The sequence below is a fragment of the Danio rerio genome, chromosome 9 (genome assembly GCF_052040795.2).
Source record: "Danio rerio strain M-AB ecotype USA chromosome 9, GRCz13ab, whole genome shotgun sequence".
NCBI classification, from domain to species: Eukaryota; Metazoa; Chordata; class Actinopteri; order Cypriniformes; family Danionidae; genus Danio; species Danio rerio.
The window spans coordinates 1804416-1820181 of NC_141029.1; the positions used below are offsets into that span (position 1 = coordinate 1804416).

General features: G+C 38.5%; 1 protein-coding gene across 2 annotated transcripts in view; it reads right to left on the reverse strand.

Annotated features, from left to right (window-relative positions):
• agps (alkylglycerone phosphate synthase) overlaps positions 1-15054 on the reverse strand; it is a 51154-nt gene extending 36100 nt beyond the window's left edge. Inside the window, 5 exon segments of one of the 2 annotated variants that reach the window (NM_200113.1) lie at positions 1394-1468; positions 2233-2353; positions 2514-2604; positions 4398-4487; positions 14801-15054. In NM_200113.1, coding sequence (NP_956407.1) covers positions 1394-1468; positions 2233-2353; positions 2514-2604; positions 4398-4487; positions 14801-14973 — 550 coding nt within the window. In that variant the 5' untranslated portion in view covers positions 14974-15054. 2 annotated transcript variants of the gene reach the window in all.
• Positions 15055-15766: the final 712 nt, after the last annotated feature.

Consider the following 15766-nt stretch of genomic DNA (forward strand, 5'->3'; position numbering starts at 1 on the left):
GTGTTCTGGATGAATGAATGTGATTTACTGCCTGCTTGAGCTTTTTTGCTAATCAAAGCTCAGAAATCAATCTGACATGTTGAAATGAGCCTGTCAGAAATTCACCAATCAGAAAGCAGAGCACACAGGACAACACATGCCCCCTTTTCCCTCTGATTAAAGGGCTGTTCATAAATATTAATTAGCTGGGATGGATCTTAAAGGAACATTCCACTGTTTTTGTTTTGTTTTTAAAGCTCATTTTCTACATTTCTTAAAATTAGCATTTTATAAAAAATAAAAAAAATAAAAAAGTCGACAATTGTCCTATTTAAAATGTATCATTTTAAAACGTTAACATTTGGCATAAAACATTTTTGAACCCATTCCACCGATTTCTTGTTCTGGCAAGGTCACTATTAGCTTAGCTTAGCAAAATGTATAAAATCGGATTAGACCATTAGCATTTCTTAAATTTAAAAAAAATAATTAATTCGATAATTTATGGTGTATCCTAAAAGTATACAACAAGTATTAACAGTTGACTTGAACCATTCTTGAATAAATTCAGGAATTTTTTTCTGGTGGGGTCACTTTTAGCTTAGCTTAGGTTAGCTTAGCTTAATGAATTGAATTAGACTTGAATTAGACTAATTTTAATAATCTTCCTCAACTGTTAATACTTGTTGGATACTTAATAGCACACGCTTTATTTAGGAAAATTATTTAAAAATTTTTTAATGAAATGCTAATGGTCCAATCCAATTTAATTAATTATGCTAAGCTAAAATTCACACAGCCAGAACAAAAAAGTTGGCTGAATGGATTAAAAAATTGTTCAAGTGAACTGTTAATTCTTAAATATGCTTTAGTTTAAAAAATGATCAAAACTTTTTTGAAATTTTTATAATAAAATGCTAATGGTCCTATCCGATCATTATGCTAAGCTAAAATTGGCACACCCAGAACAAGTCGGCTAAATTGTTTAAAAATGGTTAAAGTCAACTGTAAATATTTAGGGTAATAATAGGATTTGCTTTAAATAGGAAAATTATCAAAAAAAATTTAATAACGAAATGCTAATGGTCTAATCCGATTCCATTCATTATGCTAAGCTAAGCTGAAAACGACCCCTCCAGCATAAGAAATCGACTGAATGGAATAAAAAATGGTTCAAGTCAACTCTTAATACTTGTAGGATATAATTTAAAAAGGAAATTGATCAAAACCCTTTTTTTTTATTAAATGCTAATGGTCTAATCTTATTCCATTCATTATGCTAAGCTAAAAGTGACTCCGCCAGAACAAGAAATCAGCTGAATGGATTCAAAAATAGTACACTGTTTAACTGCATGGACTGCTAATGGACTTTTGAAAAAAGGTGGAGTAATCCTTTAAGCCTTCAGTCACTCACTGGGCCAAACCACCATGTCGGGCACACGGCCGATCCTGCCCTCCCGCAGAGCAAAGATCTCATGCAGACAATGACCTGAGGAGAAGAAAACAGACACTTTAAGAAGACACACAAATGAGAATCCATAAGAACAAAGGTTGATTTAGGATGCTATATAATTGAAGTAGTCTGTAAGATTTGAGAAAACGCTAACCTCTTCAAAATATTTATTTATTCATTCGTTCATTTATTCATTTAACTATTTAATTATTTATATATTTATTTTACTTTTCATTTATTTGTTTATTTATTCATTCATTTGTTTATTCATTTAACTATTTAATTATTTATATATTTATTTTGCTATTTAATTATTTATGTATATATTTTACTATTTAATTAATTATTTATTTATTTAACTATTTAATTATTTATAAATTTATTTTACAATTTAATTTTTATGTATTTATTTTATTATTTATTTATGTATTTTTACTATTTATATATTCATGTATTTTTTTACTATTTAATTATTTAATTATTTATTTTACTATTTAATTATTTATTTATTTTATTATTTAATTATTTATTTATTTTACTATTTCATTATTTATTTAATTCTACTATTAAATCATATTAAACACTTTGAACTAAATAATTTTTAGCTAAAACAATAAAATCAAAACTAAAATGATCACATGACCTGTAAAAATGAGGTAAATCATAGTAAAATTCCCCTGTGCATGCTTGAAAGTTTGGTAAACTTTTATACAATGAAAGCAAAATTGAATAAAAGCCTGTGCGTGAAACAGAAACTGTAAGTGTGTGTGTGTGTGTGTGTGTGTGTGTGTGTGTTTTACCATGAGCTCGGAAAACCCGATCCTCCGCATCATGAGACGCCAGCAGACCTGCAGCTTTCAGATCCTCAGAGAATGCTTCATTCAGGTTTGGAGGCGACACTGCGCTCACATTCAGAGACGACTGCACACACACATACACATTACAAATACAGACCAAATCAAACAAACAGACACACACCATAAGACAAACACATCCCCGCCATTTCAGACTAACACACACAGAAACCTCACTCATGCAAATACACACACACACACACACACACATACACCATTACACTCACAGTAGCAGGAGATTTATGCTGTAAACTGGCTCCAAACGTCCCTTCAAACCAGTCCTTCAGACTCGGCAGAATCAACCCACTCAACCGATACCTAAAGACAACACACACACACATACACACACACACTAAATGCTGATTTTATGGCTTAAAACTGTGTACATACTATATGAATAAAATCATGTCATTAAGCAATTCAATGCTTCTATTTTTTTTAAACATTTGCATTGTGTCTGTCTGATCACACCAGTGTCCACACACACACACACACACACACACACATACACACACACAGCAATGCAGATTACAGACACTAGATGGCGTCAACACACAGAAAAATGTCTTGGCACAGAAGAGAAATTTTCTACACCATGGAAAATTACAATATTAACAAAATAATAATAATTAGAATATAATTGCTATTACTATTTAACAAACAAAAAAATTATATATATATATATATATATATATATATACACACATACACACACACACACACACACACACACACACACACACACTTATCGGTTGGACCACTTTTGCCTTCAGAACTGCCTTAATCCTTCATGGCAGAGATTCAACAAGCTACTGGAAATATTCCTCTGAGATTTTGCTCCATATTGTCATGATAGCATCACACAGTTGCTGAAGATTTGTCGGCTGCACATCCATGATGCCAATCTCCCGTTCCACCACATCCCAAAGCTGCTCTATTGGATTGAGCTCTGCTGACTGTGGAGGCCATTTGAGTACAGTGAACTCATCGTCATGTTCACCAGTCTGAGATGGTTGAGCTTCAAGACATGCTGCGTTATCCTGCTGGAAGTAGCCATCAGAAGATGGAGACACTGTGCTCATAAAGGGATGGACATGGTCAGCAGCAATACTCAGGTAGGCTGTGGCGTTGATGCTCAATTGGTACTAATGGACCCAAAGAAAATCTCCCCCACACCATTACACCACCACAACCAGCCTGAACCGCTGATACAAGGCAGGATGATCCATGCTTTCATGTTGTTGAGGCCAAATTCTGACCCGGACATCCGAATGTGTCAGCAGAAATGGAGACTCATCAGAGCAGCAACGTTTCTCCAATCTTCTATTGTCCAGTTTTGGTGAGTCTGTGTGAATTGTAGCCTCAGTTTCCTGTTCTTAGCTGACAGGAGCGGCACCCGGTGTGCTCTTCTGCTGCTGTAGCCCATCCGCCTCAAGGTTGGACTTGTTGTGTGTTCAGAGATGCTCTTCTGCAGAGCTCGGTTGTAACGAGTGCTTATTTGAGTTACTGTCGCCTTTCTATCAGCAGGAACCAGTCTGGCCATTCTCCTCTGACCTCTGGCCTCATCAACAAGGCATTTGCGCCCACAGAACTGCCGCTCACTGGATATTTCCTCTTTGTCGGAGCATTCTCTGTAAACCCTAGAGATGGTTGTGCGTGAAAATCCCAGTAGATCAGCAGTTTCTGAAATACTCAGAGCAGCCCGTCTGGCACCAACAACCATGCCACGTTCAACGTCACTTAAATCTCCTTTCCTCCCCCATCTGATGCTCGCTTTGATCTGCAGCAGATCATCTTGACCATGTCTACATGCCTAAATGCATTGAGTTGCTGCAGTGTGATTGGCTGATAAGAAACTTGTGTTAATGAGCATTTGGACAAGTGTACCTAATAAAGTGGCCGGCGAGTGTATATCATTAATAAGAAAAATAAATAGAAAACGCTTGAAATGTATCCGCAATTCTGTAATGTGTAGCATAATAAATGAATTAAGGACACTTTAAAATTCATTTTATGTTACACTCAGTGTGAGGAATTCCCCAGTGGCTGCAGATGGACAGTATGTTGAATGATCTCGTCTAACTCATGTTGGTTTGGTGCGTCACACTCACCGTTTGCCTGTGAACTCTGCTTGACCCTTTTTATTAAACAGAAATCTTGAGTCGCTGTAACCCCAGCCGTTCCACTTCATGATTTCCTGCCTAGAAAACAAAAAATAACGCACAGTTTATATGCTTTCTTTTTAAAGATGAACTATGATGCCAAAATCATGTTTATAAGGGGTTTAAACACAGTTGTGTGGGGACAGCCTGTGAAAATAACCAGCTCATAATGGTAAACATGAGTTAACTGCATTGTTTATAATCAGACTTGATGAAAGCAGTCTGCAGAAACACTTTGATTGACATTCTCCCTTTGTATGATGTCATCAGAGAGAGAAATAAGCCCCGCCCACTATTGACCATCTCTCACTCATCAGCACAGGCGGTTAGTCTTGTTTTGAACCTGCCACTATGCTGACACATAGGCATTCATAGCTCCGCCCTCTTCTGAAAAAGAGCTGTCTCATTTGAATTTAAAGTGACAGTCACCAAAACAATTACGATTAAGCGAGTTTGACGCGCTTTACCTGCGTTTCGTGCGAATTGCTCGAGTTCGAAAATCTGAACTTTGGACATTTGCGCCACATCAACCAATCAGGAGCTTGCTCTTGTGCGGGCTTGATTGTGACGTAGCGCCTATAGTTGGTGTCACAGGGGAAATCCTTCAGCTGACACCGACAACAGCTCATCAAACTGGGCTTCTTCAGAAATATTACTCCCAGAAAAATAACAGGACAATGTGTTCAATACTAAAGCTTATGTAAAGTACTTTAAGAGACAGTTCTGTAAGTAAGCAAAGCATTTTTTGCAGTGCACACACATCTCAGATAAAGAGCGATGTGCATGTCAGAGTAGGTGAACTCTCAAGCACTAGCAAGTGTGTGATGATGTTCAGCACACAGCAGTAAATACAGAATTATTGGAGGACAGCTGTGATGTGCATGTGCTGCTCCTGCTGCGACGCTCAGCTAAAAACACACAGCGGGTCTGCAAACACACACACACACACACACACACACACACACACACACACACACACACACACACACACACACACACACACTCTTAAGTGTGAAGACCACAAGTGTAAGCGAATGGGATGGTTTTTAAACACTGAGAAGACCTGTGATTTAAAGGCACTTTTCTATAGTTTCTATATAAGATGGTTTTTCCTACTGTATTGAACATTTTTTTTTTTCAGCTGGCTCTTTCTCGATCTTTATTTTTATTAAAATGACAGGTTCTGTTTGTTAAATCAACAGTGTTTGCAATAATATATTTGTATAAATGGAACGCAAAAGACATTTGTCTCCTCTATTTTGCTGATCTGTGACTCAAAAACCGAAGTGTGATCCGAACCATGAGATTTGTGATCCGTTACACCAAGAGTCTGCAGTTGGCATGGGCTGGTATAGACCTTTTTCTTGGAACGCAAAATTACCCATGATGCTTTGTGTGTATGCGCAAGGAGAATGCGAAGAAGTTCTGGTCGGCAGCTGATGCGTGTAAATGGTCACATTTGGACAGCTTTGAAACGATAGTTTTAATCTATTTTACCTGCTTTTATCCTCTTTGAACTAATACTGTTGTCCATCAGCAGCATCTCCTGGACTGATCATTTAAAGAAATGCGATCTAATAGGATGGAAAACAGCTGCTGTGAGGCGTTTTGCCCTCGTTGTCAGACGGCATCTTCTGCAGTTTAAATGAAGCCTCGTCATCGCTAAAGTCAACATTTTCTCTTTATTTCAAATAAATAACCAGCCCAAACACATGTAGTTCACCAAAATGTTTGACACACACACGAAAATATAGGCTAGTGTCATTTCAAAATGACAAAAAAAACACAAACCGTGGTGAAAACAACACACGAAATAAAACACAAACGGCTCGCGATTAGAATGAACAGCAAATCAGCCAGCAGAGGATCAATAACAGACTTTTATTGCTCATTTTTGTAAATTGCACGACTTTCATACCTGTTAAGTTTCATGCCAGTACTCTAGTTTGCTCCTCTATCTCTCTCTCTCTGTGTGTGTGTGTGTGTTTGTGTTAAAGAGCCGCTGAGCTAACAGCTGACAGGCCGGGAACGCACACACACACACTGTATTTCTGACGGCAGACACGTGAACTAGGAGAATGTTTTTCTCGTATTTCTGATGCGCTTGAACCACATGTGACAGATTATAACGGCTTTAACAGACACATTTCTAAGTTGTGTGTCACAAAAACACTCTGTTATCCATTAAAAACGTTATTGAAACCCATTTTCGGTGCACAAACTACCAGTTGTTCACACTGTGAACGGAAGTTTTTAGCATTCTACCGGAAGACGCTGGTCGCTATGGCGCCCTCCATGCAGCAGCCATGAAAAAGGTCTATAAGATTCTGACGCTATGATAACCTTAGATAAAAATATCACGGTATCACGATATTGTGATTACTATAGGTGGGAGTTACAAACAGTTATTTATTTAACAAAAACAAGTTATTTTGAGTCATTTAAATCAAGTCCAAGTCTCAAGTAACGACAGTCAAGACGAGTCTTTTTTGGATATTTGTCAAGCAAGTCTCAAGTCCTAAATTTTGCAACTTAAGTCTGACTTATGTGACTTGAGTCACCCATCTCTTGTGATTACTGCTGTAAAATATATTCTTTTTAAATGTCTACGTAAAAAAAAAAAAACAATTTGTTTCCACCTTTGAACACAATACATTTTATTTTTGGAAAGATTTTAAAATATTATGGAGAAGTTAACATGTCAGGTTAAATACTGGAAATGAATCATTGACTTCTGCTGTCTTCATTAGTTTCAAAAACAGATTTCTTTACGATTTAAAACGACATCTTTGGAGATCTTTTCTGTTGGAGATTCTGTTGTCGTCCTAAAAAACAACAACAACAACAAAAAGTAAATAAAATTCTTACACATACCTTAGGAACGGTATTACAGAAAATGTTGGCGGTTTTAAATCCTTGACTTTTCCAAATCGAGTTATACCTTGAACACGGTCATCATCCCATGCCTAGTCTGCAGTGCTATATTGATTGAGTTAGTGTTGTATATTTCACTACAGAAATTCTGTAATAAGCTGCAGCACATTTTCTGGTATTTTACAAACTTATTTCTCTAAATATTAATCTTTATATTACGAATAAAATGTCAATAAAAGCCACTCTGTTAAACTGTAGAGTTGAATTTTCAACATTAAAAGTCAACAGAGCAGAGAACAGCATCCCATAATGCAATTCACAACCATAAATAAACCCAAAATACGCAAACTATTAATTAACAGACATGTTTTACAGTGTGGTAAAATAACTCCGCTGGGGCTCTGTTGTTGTTTTTACCTCACATCTAACACTAGATGTCAGTGCAGCGTCTTCATCCCACATGAGGGAAGTCTGTTTTTCACTCTTAGCAAATACAGAGTCAGGCCACCCCGGCCTTCATCCAATCACAGCGCAGCTTTTCACACTAACTTTTGACATACAAAAATACAGCGAGTGATGAGACCACTTCACATGCCCACTCATAACAGCTGACAGCCTGACCAATACCTCTTAATACTCTTAAAGGGGCAGTTCATCCAAACATGAACATTTACTCTTCATTAAATCACACTCGAGTGGATGCAGGCTATGCATTTTCTCCTGTTTGGACAAGATGTCTTGAAAAATGCAGCCATTGACATCCATAGTAGGACAAAAAAACAAATATTTGGTAGTCACTGGCTGTTTTTCCAGCATTCTTGAGTTTTTCTTCTTTCTAGAATATAACAGGAAGTATCAGTGACAACACAAGTGTTTTGGAGCTGTAGATGAGAGAGATTGTAGTCTTTAATATACAACACAACAGCTAAACTTGCCCATTAAGAGCCTCTGCTGAAACTACATACTGTACAGGCAAAATTAAGCAACACCACCTCCCGTTTACAAAAGCATCATCATCATCACTTCCAGTGAAAGCACATGTCTGAAACCAGGGTGTCTCCCTTTGTAGACTCAAAAACCGGACTTTCAGGTGCTGTTTAATAGGTACTCGGTTCTTAGATTTAAAAAAAAATCACGACTAGACATTTTAGCAGCAGACGGCGCTCTCGGCTAGCTTCTAAAGCAGGTGGCGCTCTAGGCTAATTTTAAACATCACTTTAGGCTAGTTTTTAACAGCAGGTGGCGCTCTAGGCTGGTTTTAACCATCACTTTAGGCTAGTTTTTAACAGCAGGTGGCGCTCTAGGCTGGTTTTTAACAGCAGACAGCGCTCTAGGCTAGTTTTAAACATCACTTAGGCTAATTTCTAACAACAATAGGAGCTCTAGGTTAGTTTTAAACAGTAGTCGGTGCTCTAGGCTAGTTTTGAAAAGTAGACGGTGCTCTAAGCTAGTTTTTAACATCACTTTAGGCAATTTTTTAACAGTAGACACGCTCTAGGCTATATTTTTTTTAGTTTTTAACAGTAGATGCTGCTCTAGGCTAGTTTTAAACATCAGACGGCACTCTAGGCTAGTTTTTAACAGCAGACGGCGCTCTAGGCTAGTTTTAAACATCACTTTAGGCAAGCTTTTAACACCAGACAGCACTTTTGTGCTAGTTTTTAACATTGCCCTAGGCTAGTTTTGAACAGCGCGTGGCGCTCTAGGCTAGTTTTAAACATCAGACGGCGCTCTAGGCTAGTTTTAAACATCACTTTAGGCTCGCTTTTAACAACAGACAGCCCTTTTGTGCTAGTTTTTAACAGCTTTAGGCTAGCTTTGAACAGCAGCCGGCGCTCTAGGCTAGTTTTGAACAGTAGACGGCGCTCTAGGCTAGTTTTGAACAGCAGACGGCACTCTAGGCTAGTTTTAAACAATACTTTAGGCTAGCTTTTAACAACAGACAGCACTTTTGTGCTAGTTTTTAACATTGCTTTAGGCTAGCTTTGAACAGCAGACGGCGCTCTAGGCTAGTTTTGAACAGCAGACGGCGCTCTAGGCTAGTTTTGAACAGCAGACGGCGCTCTAGGCTAGTTTTAAACATGAGACAGCGCTCTAGGCTAGTTTTTAACATCTCTTTAGGCTAGTTTTTAACAGCAGAGGGCACTCTAGGTGAGTTTTTAACATCACTTAAAGCAGGTTTGTAACAGTAGAGGGTGCTCTAGGCTAGGTTTTGAAGAAGACGTGGTCTAGGCTAGTTTTAAACATCGCTTTAGGCTAGCTTTTTAACACCTGACAGCATTTTTGTGCTATTTTTTTATCATTTCTCTAGGCTAGTTTTGAACAGCAGACGGCGCTCTAGGCTAGTTTTTAACATCTCGTTAGGCTAGTTTTTAGGGCAGAGGGCACTCTAGGTGAGTTTTTAACATCACTTAAAGCAGGTTTGTAACAGTAGAGGGTGCTCTAGGCTAGGTTTTGAAGAAGACGTGCTCTAGGCTAGTTTTAAACATCTCTTTAGGCTAGATTCTAACAGCAGAAACCGCACCAGGATTGTTTCTTACATCACTCTTGTTAGTTTTTAACAGCAGTATGTAGTAGCCTACAGTCCTGGTTTAATCTCTCACAAACTTGATTCTTTCCGGAGTCTGGCTTTTGCTGATCTAAACACTTTGCACCATGTTTATAATCATGAAACCTCATGGCTGACTTTATTAGTGCATGTTTATCCCTATAAAACTGCTTTGACACCACCTGCACTGTATAAAACACCTCAGAAGGTGACTCCAGTTATATATTGAACTTCTAACTTCATTCCCAGAATTTGCGAGTTTATGAGTCTTGCGAGACATAAAGCGACGGTTCTGAGAGAGCTTGGAAAGGAGGATTAGAAAGAACGAGTCTGTTTGAGACTCTTTGAGAAAGTATAGATGTTTTTACATGTACACTGAGACAATTAAAGTATTTTACGAGCTTAAATGTATGTAAACAACTTGTAGAAAAACATTGAAAATAATATATGCATGCACTTACACTGACAACTGCAAGAAAACTAGAGCTATGAGATTAAAACGACATGCAGTGATTTATAACATTTACTGTTTATTCTTTATTATAATTTATTACAATGACAATCTATCCTACCTCGTACCTCTGAAATACATTTAAAAAAATCAAATACAATTATTAGAGAACATTTAAAAGGCTCGTTTCAATCTATGAACGTGTACGACAAGCTCTAAAAACACCATAAGACTAAACCTATGGCCCGTACAATAATACAGACAGCTGTACATAAAGTGCAACCTATTTCCGACATCTTTTGTGTAAGAAACAGACCTAAATCCAGCTATTAAGTGGAAAAACTGCCCTGGTTTTAATATCTAGTTTACTTGAGGCTGCGGAGATGACGAGGGGAACTATTTTTGGGTGACCTATAGCTTTAAGGGCTGATGATGAGAGTTTATAATGCGCACTGAAGACACCAGCAGTGACAAACCACTCCTTCATAATGGAGAATTATTTCCTTCGGCGTACTCCCTTTATTCATCAAGGTAGCCTATTTTATGCAATTTAATGCAATTACATCTGAAATAACTTCAAAATTATGGGAATTCCCCACTTTTTTAAGTGAAAAGTCAATAAATGTCACACATTGCATTGCTTTTTTTTTATTTTACTTAAATATCTAAATACTTTAAATGTAAAATTATACGCATTAGCTTGAGCTGCTGTTTTCCCATGCTAGCTGTCTCTGTTTCACTGATGCAGTGGTGTTGCTGTTTTAAATGTATACACTCATGTTTGCTATGAGTTTGCATGAGCACATTAACTTTAGCTGGAGAATGAAATGCTGACTCGTAATAGTGCCATGGTGACTCGTAATATCTGCGCTTCATTGATAATGCCTTTTTAGAGTCACGGTGTGCGCGCTTAACTCTGAGTCAGTGTAAGTTGATTGACCAGGGGCCTGTTTCACTAGGTTCAACCAACTCTAAGTTTAAACTTGAACTCTGAGTTGTTTTACCGTGAGATTAAAAACTCAGCGTTTTCAGTTTCAGAACAGCTGATCTGAGTTGGGCCAATCAACTTTGAGTAGACCCACTCAGAAGCTGCGTCCTAAATCGCATACTTATGCACTATTAGGAAAAGATTTATCATTAGAAAGTCTTTTCCTATGCCTGACCGACATTAAGACCTGGATGACAAATAACTCTCTGCAACTAAATGTAAATAAAACAGAAGTGTTATTATTAGGTCCTGCTGCAACCAACAATTCAATTAAAACTCAGCTAGCAGTCCTAATTCTTGTTCTTTGTGTGACTGAAATGTAGGCAATAGCTATGTTTCCATCCAAAAATGTTAATTCAATTTTTGTGCAAAACTGGAATAACGCATAAAAGACGTGCCAATAAAGCCACGTTTTCATCCAACAGATCAAACAGAACAAAATCGTCACTTCCTGATTAACAGGCGCTAAATATCAATCAACACTAAAAACAGAATTAAAAACTGCGGTAGAAGACGCTGCGTCAATCTTTTCTTTATTTAATAAATGTGCTCGCCCCTCTGAAGACAATGCTGACACACAATGAGCATGTGGGGGCGTTTGAAGCCATGAGACGATGCTCTTGACACTCTGGAGGTCATTAATAATATAATAACATTAATACTGAAACAGTTAAGGCGCTTTAGAATGACCAAAACAACATTCCCGATGTTCTGCAGTGTGCTCAGCCTGCGTTTGTCTATTCACACACTCATCATCATATGATCTCTTATAAACAAACCTTTTTTTTTTAATGCACACACTGGAATTTGTTCAGTAAAAGTGTTTTCATCGCAATTTATGTGCAACTTTTATCATATATAAAGTTTATCCCACTCAGTAGATATGCGCATTTTTTTTTTTGCATATTTTTTTTAAGTTATGCGCATCATGATGTTTCCATCAATTGTTTTTTTTAATAAGCATAACCAAAATGAGCATTAAAATAGGTGGGTGGAAACGTAAGACTTAGATTTAGAAATTTAGAAAACCAGGTCAGGTCCACAGATTAAGTGACCTGGTAACAGACTCTGAGTTAAGGCTGATTTATACTTCTGCGTCAAGCGCACACGTATGCTATGGCGCAGCCTACTCGTTGACGCATAGCCCTACGCCGTCGCTGACGTGCACCTTTCAAAAAATGTAACTACACGTCGCATCGACGCAAAGCGCAAGTGTAACGGAGTAAATAAGTGTGTTAAATTAATGCCTAAATGGGGACAGCGCCCTCTAGAGTGTGCGTGATGTAATAAGCGTGTGGAGTAGAGACGGCCCACAGCAGAGTTAACAAAGCATTGCTGTGGGTAAGCTGCACGTTCCTCCCGGGTGGAAAATGACCATTAATAAGTGTTTAAAACACATAAATATTAGCTTTAATGTGACTTAATGTTTCAATGAATATGTTGGGACACTGTTGAGTTGTGTTTGGCGTCGAGTGTGCTGCTCAATCTTGAGTTTATAACGTGTTTATATAACGAGGCCTGATTGAAATCAGTTTGTCTTGTGTTTCATATAGAGGTGGTCATTTTCTTTGTGATCCAGCAACTATTTACACGCGCTGTCTGTCTCCATTGTACAGGTACGTGTTAAATGTTATAAATTAATTGTTTGTAATTCTTTTTCTTCTTACTCAAAACGAGTTACTAAAAGTCTCCACTCGGTGGGGAAGTTTCCTTACTTTTGGAGTTGAATTGTATTGCTCTGTTACAATCAGTGATTGTACATTGAGAATTGTGATTCATTAATTTGTCATGTAAAATTCAAAGTGAGTTATGTTTTTCATAATCTGTTAAAATTTACACTATACGATCACAAAGTTAAAAAGAATTCATTGGCATATAAAAAATATATAAAACTGTTTTAAATAAAACAGAGCAGAGTTAACGAAGCATTGCTGTGGAGGTGGTCATTTTCTTTGTGATCCAGCAACTATTTACACGCGCCGTCTGTCTCCATTGTACAGTGTACAGTAAGAGGACAGCCCAAGCAAGACCGTCACACAAGCTCTGTGATTGATCGGCTTGGTAGCGCTGACTAGTCTAGGCGGGACCGAGAGCTGCGTGAGCCAGATGGAGCGATTGTTTACAAGTGTGGAGTCCCGTGAAGGAGCTCCGGATGGAAAGTTTTGTTTTGTGTTTACCTTATAGTTAAAGTTGTTCCACGTCCGCCGGTTCCTGCCTCAAAATGAGCGAGTTTGAGTCACCTGTACATTCAGGATGCGTTCAGAAAAAACAAAACACCAGCAAAGAAACTCGACACAGAGGAACATTTACACCTCACTGCCAACTAGTGTCTCTGAAGTGTTAATGCAGACCAACAGAGACAGCCCACAGAAGTATGAATGCACAGCTACGTGCGATGCATGCGCTGTGGGTTACGCCGGTCACTTGACGCAGAATTATAAACCAGGCATTAAAGTTACCTCTCTTTCAGAAACAGGCTTGACTTACCCTGCTTTCTTCCATTTTGAAATGGAAAACCTATAGTTTCTCTCATTTCAGGGTTAAAATACTCAGAGTTGTCACTTAACCTCCTTACAGAAATGGGTTCAAGTTTAAACTCTGAGGTGATTGAACCTCCTTACTGAAACAGGCCCCAGATGGAAACTTTTGTTTAGTGTTTAGCTTATGATTAAAGCTGTTGCACGTCTGCTAGTTTCCGCCTCTGAATGAGCGAGTTTTAGCTACTAGTAGCATTCAGAATAAACAAAACACCCGCCAAGAAACACAAACCTGCTGCTAGCTAGTGTTTCAGAAGTGTTACAGCAACACAAACAGCACGCAGAAGAATAAATACAAGTGTCAGCATTGTGTTCTGAGGCGTAAGTAATTTATTAAATAACGAAAAGATTGACACAGCTCATCCTACTGCAGTAAATTTTTATTTTTACTGTTGATATTTGCCGCAAGTTAATCAGAAAGTGATGATTTTGTTGTCTTTGACTTTGAAAACGCTGCTTTATTTGCACATGTTTTATGCGATATTCCTGATTTGCGCATTAATTTAATTAGCATTTTTGAATGGAAGCATTGCCAGTGGTGAATTAGCTAATCGTAAAATTAGCCACTAAATAAAAAAGTGAGGAACTGGCATGCGATAGCATTGAAATATATCAGCATAGCCTATATTATCAGAGTTTTCAAGTTATTTACTCTATATAAACAACAACTTATGGACTTTCACGATATTGTGTGTTTATTATCGCGATATATCGGAATTGTGAAATATGTCCAGAAATGAGTGTCCATCAGTGCACAGACACCGCGCCCTCCTCCAGGATGAATGAACACTTTGTTTGGACCTCAAACACACACACACTCACACATACACACTCTCTCACACACAGAGATACAGTGTAACCGCTTTACTCCAATAAAACGCGCTGTTTGTTTGTGTGTATAATGCATGTTTTTAAGGCGAGCGGCACCGGGGACTGAGCCCCGCACACACGCACCTCCTCCTGGGCACCGGTGTCTGGCGGCTCGGGCTGGATCCGGGAGACTCGGCTCTGCAGTTTTGCGCGGAGAGACTGGTGTGTTGATCTTCTGTGCGCTTCTGCAAGTGTCCGGCGATGATCCTCAGCCTGTGCTGTGATCTGCTGCTGCTGCTGCTGCCGTTGGACGCCATGCTGCTTCCGTGTTTGCTGTCAGAGGTCAGCGGCGGCTGATGGAGGCTGAAGGCGGAGATGAGCAACCGCGTCCCGGCATGCACCGCAGCGCACCCCGCCTCCAGCTCCAGACCCGCCCGCTCTGATACATCTCTCTGCTCACTGGCTGGAAGAGGGAAGAGGAGGAAAGACTACAAAATCTGGCACAAATCTGAAAATATATTTACATCTCAAGTATGACATTAGAGCAATGTTTGCAAACGGGCTAATACTTTGTTTCCCTGTTATTATTGTCTTCGTCGAGCTGCCTGTACTGTACTGTATTTTCATATCCGATAGATTCTCCGATCTATCTGTATGTCATAGGTTCATCTATCTATCTATCTATCTATCTATCTATCTATCTATCTATCTATCTATCTATCATCTATCTATCTATCTATCTATCTATCTATCTATCTATCTATCTATCTATCTATCTATCTATCTATCTGTCTGTCTCTCTGCCTTGCTCCATCCATCCATCCATCCATCCATCCATCCATCCATCCATCCATCCATCCATCCATCCATCCATCCATCCATCTATCTATCTATCTATCTATCTATCTATCTATCTATCTATCTATCTATCTATCTATCTATCTATCTATCTATCTATCTATCTATCTGTCTATCTGTCTCTCTGCCTTGCGCCATCCATCCATCCACCTATCCATCCACCCATCTGTCTGTCTGTCTATTTGCCTAGCTCCATCCACCCACCCACCGACCCGCCCATCCATCCATCCATGCATACACCCATCATCTATC